Source organism: Apium graveolens, chromosome 8, assembly GCF_009905375.1.
Source record: "Apium graveolens cultivar Ventura chromosome 8, ASM990537v1, whole genome shotgun sequence".
In the NCBI taxonomy this organism is placed as follows: domain Eukaryota; kingdom Viridiplantae; phylum Streptophyta; class Magnoliopsida; order Apiales; family Apiaceae; genus Apium; species Apium graveolens.
Window position 1 is genome coordinate 225114288 of NC_133654.1, and position 10675 is coordinate 225124962.

A 10675-nucleotide genomic window follows, 5' to 3' on the forward strand; every position below is an offset into this window, starting at 1 on the left:
TAGGGTAAGCAATCCGGTGGAGTACTTTGCTGGTGTACGCCGAGAATGGGCATTTCGACGTGAAGAATCTGAAAGTCTTACACATGGTCTGATTGCTATGGTGTAAGGGTTCCACTTCGTCGTTCCCATACATATATCCTCACCCTGATTAAACTATTCCTTGGTCTGAATTTAGTTGAAAAGTGGATAAAGTTGTGACTCGTATTCGAAGTGAAAATAACCAAATATTGTTGCGTAGAAGTCGTTATATGTTTCAAGTGGCATGAGATTCAGTTTGTGCTGCTGGTAGAGAGCTTACGGAAGCAGAGAAACAACGACTATTACAAAATAAGGATTACATTTCCGACGATTACATGTCCGATGAACAAATTTGACATAATATTTTACTTCTTATTTCTGTTGTATTACTACTTTCACTAGTTTCATGAATTTTCTTCCCATTTAATAGTTTCATTCTTAATTTATGGATATACTAGGTATCCGTGACAGAACCCCTAAAATGTCGTTTTGTGTCATTTTTATCCAAAACTGAATGGCCATTCCATAAAAATGAATAATTAGTTGAAATGTTCTCCAAAATGATGTAGTGTCTTTGGTAATAAAAACTCCACAATTATATAAATTAGAATTAAATTTGGAATAGATTCAAAGGATCCCAATTAAAAAAGTACATCCACATCTTATCAGGCAGAAAAGCCACTTATTTTAGCGGAATCAAAGTTCGTATATCAAATCTAACGAACAACAACTTTATCACCCAAATTGTAACATGAGATTACTAACCAGTCCACACAGCTTTTGTGTTGTCAAAACACAATTTTCAAGCGCTGGCAACTGCGAATTTGTAGTCAGCACAGACCTTTTTGCGAAACCAAAGTGGGCTGAATCCCAACTTTGAAGCTGCAATATCAAACTCCAACAAGTTCTCCTCCACTTGATGCCCTCCAATCACAATAGAAGTTCTAGAATTTTTCCCTCCATCCACGAAAGCTAAACACATAACGTCCTTACTAACACGTATCATCGAGTTTCCACCAAATATTCTCCAGTACACGTCCTTGTTCTGCATCACCAGATCAATCTTAGGCACAAGCGGGCCTGTATAGGCAGTGCTAATGTCCTTGGACTTAAAACATGCTCCGAAAGGTGCCACGGACGCGACAGTTGACACATTCAGTTCTTTAACGAATGCTTTTATTACGGCCTTGTAGATTGATCTTTCCAAGACTGTGTATGGTTGCACTGTGCTGATCTTGGTTCCACCGTAACCATCAGTGGCGTTAATTTCCAACAAACTTGCCTTTATTTTGATTGCTTTTTCGTTAATGTTAATAGATTTAACTCCAATGAAGTAGTCAGAGGAAGCTTCTCCTTCAGTTGAAATGCCCGCAGTACTTACTGGATTGATGAGAAGTGGAGTGTACGTAAGAGGCGCTGTCGAAGAATCAAATTCTCCGAAAAATATGGCTCCGTTCGATGAAGTTGAACTCAAGCAAACTCCAAACTTCTTTTTCAAGCTAAATGCCGAAAAAAATTGCGGAGCAAGCGACACTTTTGTGGCTCCAAGGCCTGCTATGCCACGTACACCACTAGAAAGTTTGTCCAACATATCTGTGGAACCACAAACAAACAGAAACTGAGACACGGAAACACTTGCACCCGCAGCAGATGAGACCGACACAATGTCGGAACCTAGGGCCCCGCTTGTGCCACTTGAGGTGAAGGGGTTCTCGGGGAAGAGAGTGCAAGTGTTGTTAGTGCAACCTGGCTTAGCTGGGGAGTAACACTCGGTCATGCAACTGGTGGACTTGGCTAGTGAGCATTGCGCCGAATTGCAACGGGCTGGACGGTAGGTTGAAGTGGTGTAGCCTTGATCACAGTCAACCCATAAGAATGGACCACCGAGATCTACGGTTAGTTTAACTGGAACAAGAGGTGTTCTTTGTTGGATTTGTGTGGTGTATTGGAGAGTTGATGGATCGGTTGTCACGGGAAGAATGAGGCCAGTAGGGCGAATAGGTGTTTGTGCTGAAGATATGAAGAGTAGACAACAAAGTAGAACAAAGTGAATCAACATTGAACAAGATTTTGAAACCATTCTCGTTTTAAAGGTGTGTAATTTGAAGGTGTGTTTAAAGAGTAGAAGGTGACTCCTTTTTATACTAGTGTTTTGGTTGAAGTAACTCATTTTATTATATTAAAATTACTGGTTTTGTTAGCTAGGGCGGCTCGTGTAGAGGGTTATTAATGTACTACTACTATTATGTTTTATCTTATCCCCTGTCTTGTTATTTAACAAATTTTAGACGAGCCTAGTTTATAGGGAAACATGCAATATCTAAAATTAGATGCTGGAGAACAAAATAAGATGCCATGAGAAAGCAAAACTTAACGAATGACCCGATCGGGAATGATTTAAGATTTAATTTATAAAAAAGGACTTGGAAAGATTTTAAGGCAAACAAGATTTTAAGGCAAACTCCAAAAGTTTGGTCCAAATTTGGATCGAACCTCGGTCTAAATTTGAATCGAACTTCGGTCCAAATTGGATCGAACCCCTCTCCAACTCCAACAGTTTGGTCTAAATTTCGGTTCAAATCTCAAAATATTTATTTAATTATTTTAAGGTCTTATAATAATAAATATATAATTTTTGTATGATGTAAGATATTATCTTTATATTTTTTATTATTATTAATTACTTGTTTTATTTTAAAATTGTTAATAAATGAATAATAGTTACGGACAATATTTTGACTATCTTGGAGGAAGTCAATTTCATTTATCGTACTAAATTAATAATTTAGTTCTCATCGTATTTTTATTTATGTTGTGTTTCAAATTAAGTTTTATGTGTTGTAATCTTTATTTTAATGTTTGAATGTATTCGTAATTTGAATTCAAGAAATGCAATGATATTTATTTAATTACGTTTAAATATTTTTTAATTTAAATTATTATTTAAATAAATAATAATATCATCCTAATATCAGTTAATTACATTTATAAATATCCAAAATCAAAACTTTAGGCCGACACTATTCATTAGACTGAGATTAAAATAATAGTTTTAGGCCAACACTATTCATCGGTCCAGATCTCAACCGAGATTTAGGTCACTGTTGGATGAATTTGGACCGGTCCAAATTTGGACAACAAGACCGCTGTTAGAGTTCGCCTTAGATACGGACGTTGAGAAAGAGCATGTGCATAACTTTTTTAAATATATATAATCACTATATATGTACTTCAACTTTCACCTAACATGTTTTCGTTTGTTTTCCCTGTGAATTAATAATCGTAAAAGGTGTACCGATGTGCGTAATTTGTTTTTTAACAATTAATACCTAGTTCATGATAATGTAGAATAACGTAGTTCATGATAATGTAGAATAATGTTATATAAAAGTAATTATGTTCTCACGTTTTTTTCTGCGTACATATATGAGTTTACTTCTTTTGGCTATTTGAAGATGACAGATTTATGAACTAATAATTTTCTGCAAGTTAACATATTCCTGGACGAGGTAGATTCAATTTATTTATTTATTATACTAGTTGGTAATTGGACCGGTCCGATCTTAAAGATAATATCAAGTTATTTTTGTCTAAAGTCAAATATTGTAATAATTCATGTGAAATACTGATTAAAATATATACATAAATATTGTTAAATTATGTAGTTAAATAAATCGAAATAAATGTAATTATAAAATTTTACCTAACTCTTGTTTTTAATAATATGCCTTTATAAATCTAGTTATATTTTAATTATGCACCCAATTATTTTACTTGTTGTATTAAATTAAACATGTTATCTTTTATTAATACGACTAGATTAATGACCTGAAAATAAAGTATCCATTAAAAGTTGTCGTGGATATGTTGTGGACTTGATGATTTCATTAACAAAACACTTTAGTAAATTTAACTTAGTGAAAAATATAGCACTCGACGGATAAGGAATATAGGGCCTGTCTGCGGTTTCTTAAAAAATGTAACTTATAATTTAAAGTTGAAAAGTGTCGTATAAGTGATATGATGATATTAACTTATAAGTTATTTAGGTGTTTGAATAATTTTACATATAAGTTACTTATAATCTTATAACGTGTTTGGTTAATTATAAGTTATAAGTTATAATTTTTTTAATAAAATTAAAATGTATTAATTAATAATTTTAATATACGAATATAAAATAAAAGGAGAAAATTTAAAAATAAAGATAATGACCTCAAAATAAAATTATAATATTAAGCATTCATCTCGACGAAAATAAAACTATATTATAGATCCGGATTAAAAATATAAAACTACACATAAGTATAGATTTAGTTTGGTCGGTATAATGGTCTCGAGTTAACACAAAATTATATGATTGGAACGGGTTGAAACAAAATTAAAATTAAAAAATGACAAAATGTTATTTAAAAAAATTAAATGAAAAAATTTCAAATTTAAAATTTTCATCAAAAAATTTAAAAATATATATAATATAATACTAAAAATATTTCATATAATCACAAGGGTTTCAAGTCGGTAAAAATTTGAAATAGTAATTAAGAAAGAAAACTAAATGGACTGAAGTGAAAATGAAGAATGAAAATGAAATGTTAGAAATTCTAACTTTTCTCTATACAACTAGAAATAGGTTAAAAATGGTCTATGGCTTAATTTGCCAAACAGGACGGTCAGGAAAAGAATGTGCTTAAAGTGCAAATGGAGGTCAAGAATGACTCCCCAAACAGACACATAGTCCCGACAGATGACTCAATATAGTCCCGACGGATGATAATTTGTTATTCATCGAGTGAGTAGCTTATGTAATAATAAGTCATGAAGCACATTTCTGCAAACACCTTTGTTTAGATTCTGTATTAGCATATAAGTCATGTTGACTTTGATTAGATATGCTGAATAGGTTGATTAATAGTACATAAATGATGTCTTGTAATTCTGCATAAATGAAATGAAGTCAAGTGCCAAATAGTTAACCGACGGATAAACAACAATGCTACTCGACGGATGATCAACAAGGCAACCCGACGGATGATCATGTACCCGACGGATAATCAATTCAAACATCTATTGACAGTGACAACACAGTCACATGCGTCAAGTGTATGCAAAAGGAATTTGGAAGCCTAATCAATTGGGTTTTTGAGAACAAAGAAGCATTGTCATTTCCATGCTATTATGAAGATATTCAAAGATGCTAAAATAGAGTAATGAAGTAACATAGTATTAGACTTGATAGGTTTTGTTTTATTATCTTGTTTTATTACAGTGTAATCTTGGTGATATATAAACCAAGAGTAGCAATTAGAACAAGAAGAGACTAAGCAAGTAAATTCTCAGAGAAACATTTGTAAGCTGTATTCTTAGCATTTCTCTATAAGTTTAGTTGTTCTTATTTGTATGCAGTTGTGAGCTATTCAAGCTTCACAGAGTTCTCTCGATATATATATGTATATATATATATATATGGTGGATACTTTCTAATCCACCTGAAAATTTTAAAGACTTGTGTTTTTATTACTTTATATTTTGATTCATATTTAATTTGATATTCCGCATTTTGCAAATCAAAACACTGTCATATATATATATCTTAAGTTAGAACATTTTATATTTCTGAAAAAGGTTCAAGAATTCCATTCAATCCCCCCTTCTGTAATTCTTGTTACATTGTTAGGGACTAACAAAAGTCAATTCCTGCTGTTAGTTGAGATTTAATTATATAAAATTTTAAAAATAATTATGTAATTTTTCTAATGAGTACCAAAATTTGATAATTTTGTGTACACTACAAGAAAATAAGGCTAAATACAACTGTATAAATACAACCGGAATTAAATACAACCATATCTAGTTGAATTTAAGAGGCGCGACTAAATTCAACTGAAATCAGTCATATTTAAAAACTGTTGTATTTAGGAGGTTGAATTTAGAAACAAATACAACTGATTTCAATTACAACCGGAAACGGTTGAATTTAGCCGCTCTACTTAATTCAATCAAATTCGGTCTATTTTAGCCCCACCTAAATATAACCGAATAAATACAACTGATTTCAATTACAACTCTAAACGGTTATATTTAGCCGCCCCTCCTAAATGCAGCCGCCTAAATGCAACTGTTTTTAAATATGACTGATTTCAGTTGAATTTAGCCACGCCAAAAAAATTGGAGGAACTTTCCCGCTAATGAAATTTTCTAGCCATAAAATTATAGGGAAAAATTAGAGCCAGATATCAGCTCAAAATTTTAAAAATAATTTTTTAAAATAATTTTTTGAAAAAAATCAAAAAAATTAAATTATTATTTTAAATATTGCTAAAATATGTAGATAGACAGTAATAATATATTCATCCTAGATCTTGTAATTAACTTTTTATTACTTTTACATATATTTAACTATTTTAGATTATTTTCTACTAGTAATTCTTACAAATGTCAAGATCTATATATTTTAGTGATATGATAAAAATTTTAGAAAAAATAAATTGATGGTTAGTCCAGTACTTCTTACTAGAGTTTAGTCCTATACTGATGTTTCGATTTTTAAAAAATTGTTTATGAATGATCCAGACTTATGGATGTCAATATCTATATATTTTAGTGATATGATAAAAATTTTAGAAAAAAATTAATGTACTTGGTTTCCTATTTTAACAGCCAACTAGTAGTTTGACCAATACTCATTACTAGTGTTTAGTCTCATACTGATGTTTCGATTTTTGAAAAATTATTTATGAATGATTCAACCTTAAGGATGTCAAGATTTATATATTTCAGTGATATGATAAAACTTTTAGAAAAAAAATGTATTTGGTTTTCTATTTTAACAGTCAACTAATAGTTTGAACAGTACTTCTTACTACACCCTCTGTCCCGCTGGATAGTTTAGATACACTAATTACACGTATTTCGAGACTTCAATAAAGTATAATTTCATAATGTTTTTTCTTAATTTTTTTTTGAATAAAAGTTTAAACATGAAACTTTTTTTCAGAATTTTTTTTAAAAAAAATATTATGGAAGTATACTTTAAACGAGCATTGAAAAGCGTGCCGAAAAGTAACTTAAACAATTCAGTGGGACGGAGGGAGTAGTGTTTAGTCCCATACCGCTGTTTCGATTTTTTAAAAAAATATTTATGAATGATCCAACTGTATGGATTTTAAGATCTATATATTTTACCGATATGATTAAAATTTAGAAAAAATAAATTTATTTGGTTTTCTATTTTAATAGTCAACCAGTAATTTGACCAGTACCTCTTACTAGTGTTTAGTCCAATATTAATGTTTTGATTTTTTTTAAAATATTTATGAATGATCCAATCATACGGATATCAAGATTTATATATTTTAGTAATATGATAACAATTTTAGAAAAAATTTATGTATTGGATTTGTTATTTTAATAGTGAACCACTGGTTTGACTAGTACTGTAATTAGTGTTTATTCCCGTACTCATGTTTCGATTTTTTTTCAAAATGTTTATGAATGATCAAACCTTACAGTTGTTGGAATCTATATATTTTACTGATATGATAAAAGTTTTAGAAAAAAATAAATGTATTTAGTTTGTTATTTTAACAGTCAACCAGTACTTTGACCAGTACTTCTTACGAGTTTCGGTCTAATACTGATATTTTGATTTTTTAAAAAATGTTTATGAATAATCCAACCTGACAGATGTCAAGATCTATATATTTTAGTGATATGATAAAAAAATTAGAAAAAAAACAAATGTATTTGATATGATATTTTAACAATCAACTAGTAGTTTGACCAGTACTTCTTACTAGTGTTTGTCTAATATCGATGTTTTAATTTTTTAAAAAATGTTTATTAATGATCCAACCATACAGATGTCAACATATATATATATATATATTAGTGATGTGATAAAAAATTTAGAAAAAAAAATGTATTTGATTTTCTATTTTAATAGTCAATCGGTAGTTTGACAAGTACTTCTTACTAGTGTTAGTCTAATACCAATGTTTCGATTTTTTAAAAAATGTTTATGAATGATCCAAACTTACATATGTCAACTTATATATATTTTAGTGATATGATACAAATTTTTTTAAAAAAATAAATGTGTTTTATTTGCTATTTTAACAGTCAACCACTAGTTTGACCAGTATTTCTTAATTGTATTAATCTAATACCGATGTTTCGATTTTTTAAAAAATGTTTTTTAATGATTCTACCTTACAGATGTCAATATATATATATTTTAGTGATGTGATAAAAATTTTAGAAAAAAATGTATTTGATCTGCTATTTAAACAGTCAACCGGTTAACCGGTAGTTTGATTAATACTTCTTAATAGTGTTAAACTAATAACGATGTTTCGAATTTTTAAAAAATGTTTATGAATGATCCAAACTTACAGATGTCAACATATATATATATATATTTATATATATTAGTGATATGATAAAAAAATTTAAAAAAAATAAATGTGTTTTATTTGCTATTTTAACAATCAACCAATAGTTTGACCAGTATTTCTTAATAGTGTTAATTTAATACCGATGTTTCGATTTTTAAAAAAATATTTATTAATGATCCAACCTTACAGATGTCAACATATATATATATATATTAGTGAAGTGATAAAAAAAATTAGAAAAAAATAAATGTATTTGATTTGCTATTTTAACAGTCAACTGGTACTTTGACTAATACTTTTTAATAGTGTTAGTCTAATACCGATATTTCGATTTTTTAAAAAAAGTTTATGAATGATCCAAACTTACAGATGTCAACATATATATATTGATATGATAAAAAAATTTAAAAAAATAAATGTGTTTTATTTTTTATTTTAACAGTCAAGCAGTAATCTGACCGGTATTTCTTACTAGTGTTTAGTCGAGGATTGATATTTCGATTTTTAAAAACTGTTTATGAATGATCCAAACTTACGGATGTCAATATTTATATATTTTTTTAATATGATAAATTTTTTAAATAAAATAAATATAATTTAATCATTAGATCTCAATTAAATTAACAAATAAAGTATAATTAAACAAAATTCTAAATTTCACTACACACTCTTGTTAGATATATTTGATAATGTCATGGCTAATATAATTTATGTTTAGATTTCAGATCTTACTTAACATGACAAATCAGTACTTAACCGTTGATCAGTACTTATACTGGAAGTCAGGACTTAAGGATATCAGTACTTATATTATCAGGAGATAATCATCAGAAGTTAGATATCAGAACTTAAGTGCTGAAGGATGATCAGATAAGGACAGTAGCTGATTAAAGGAAAGAAGATCAAGATAAACATAAGAAGAGATATGCATGAAGAAGGAGTTCCGTGAAGAATGGAATACTTGGAAGAAAAGATATCTGATTGATATATTTTAGGAAGCAGAATTATATTCTATATTAATTAGCGAGTATCTTGTAACTGTGTAGTATATAAACACAGACATAGGGTTTACACTATAAGTGTTATCATATTCAAGAAGATTATTCATTGTAACCCTAGCAGCTCTCGTGATATTTGTTCATCACTGAGAGGTAACAGTTCCATACTGTAACAGAGTTTATTGTTTCAATAAAGTTTGTTTTCTGTTACTTAAGATAGTAAAGTTCGATTTGATTGTATTATACACTGTATTCACCCCCTCTACAGTATGTGTGACCTAACAAGTGGTATCAGAGCCTATTTGTTAACACACATACAGTTAAAGATCCAAACACAATCATGTCTGACACAAAAACTCCAACTAAGCATACCAAAATTGAGGAACCACCAAAGACACAAATTCAGAGTCGGTATGAGACCATCAGAGTTCCCATACTGAGACCATCTGAATATCCCATATGGAAGGTGAGAATGACCATGATCCTGGAAGCAACAGATCCAGAATACCTTGATAGAATCAAGGAATTGATAGAATCAAGGAAGGGCCTCACAAACCAACCAAGCTTGCTGTTGCAGTTGCAGGTGAAGCAGCAAAGACTGTACCAAAGGAAAAGAGTGATTATACTGCTGAAGATATAGCATCAATTGCTAAGGATGCTAAGGTACGACACTTACTGCATAGTGCCATTGATAATGTAATGTCAAACAGGGTAATTAACTGCAAGACTGCTAAGGAGATATGGGATGCTCTGGAAACAAGATGTCAGGGAACTGACACAATTAAGAAGAACAGGAAGACAATACTCACTCAAGAGTATGAACACTTTGACTCAAAGACTAATGAGTCATTGAATGATCTATATGATAGATTTGTCAAACTTTTGAATGATTTGTCATTGGTTGATAAAGAGTATGATCTTGAAGATTCAAACCTTAAATTCCTGTTAGCTCAATCTGAATGCTGGGATTTGAAGGCAACAACAATAAGAGACAACTACAATCTTGATGAAATAACTCTTGATGAAATATATGGAATACTCAAGACTCATGAACTTGAGATGGAACAAAGAAGCAAGAGGAAAGGAGGAAAGTCAAGGACAGTTGCTCTTAAGGCTGAAGAAGAATCCCCCAAAGCAGCTTCCTCAAGGAAAGACAAGGGTAAAGCTCTTTTCATAAAGTCTGATACTGAGTCATCAAGTTCCGAAAGTGATGATGACTCAGATTCTGAAAGCTTGCCTGAGACTGATGCTGATGAGGAGATG

The 10675-nt window shown here is 30.2% G+C and overlaps 1 protein-coding gene across 1 annotated transcript; it reads right to left on the bottom strand.

The window, feature by feature from the left end:
- Positions 1–649: 649 nt before the first annotated feature.
- Positions 650–2222, bottom strand: LOC141678437 (putative aspartic proteinase GIP2). Its single transcript, XM_074484755.1, has one exon. The coding sequence runs from the start codon at positions 2186–2188 to the stop codon at positions 821–823; it is 1368 nt and encodes a 455-aa protein (XP_074340856.1). The 5' UTR covers positions 2189–2222; the 3' UTR covers positions 650–820.
- Positions 2223–10675: the final 8453 nt, after the last annotated feature.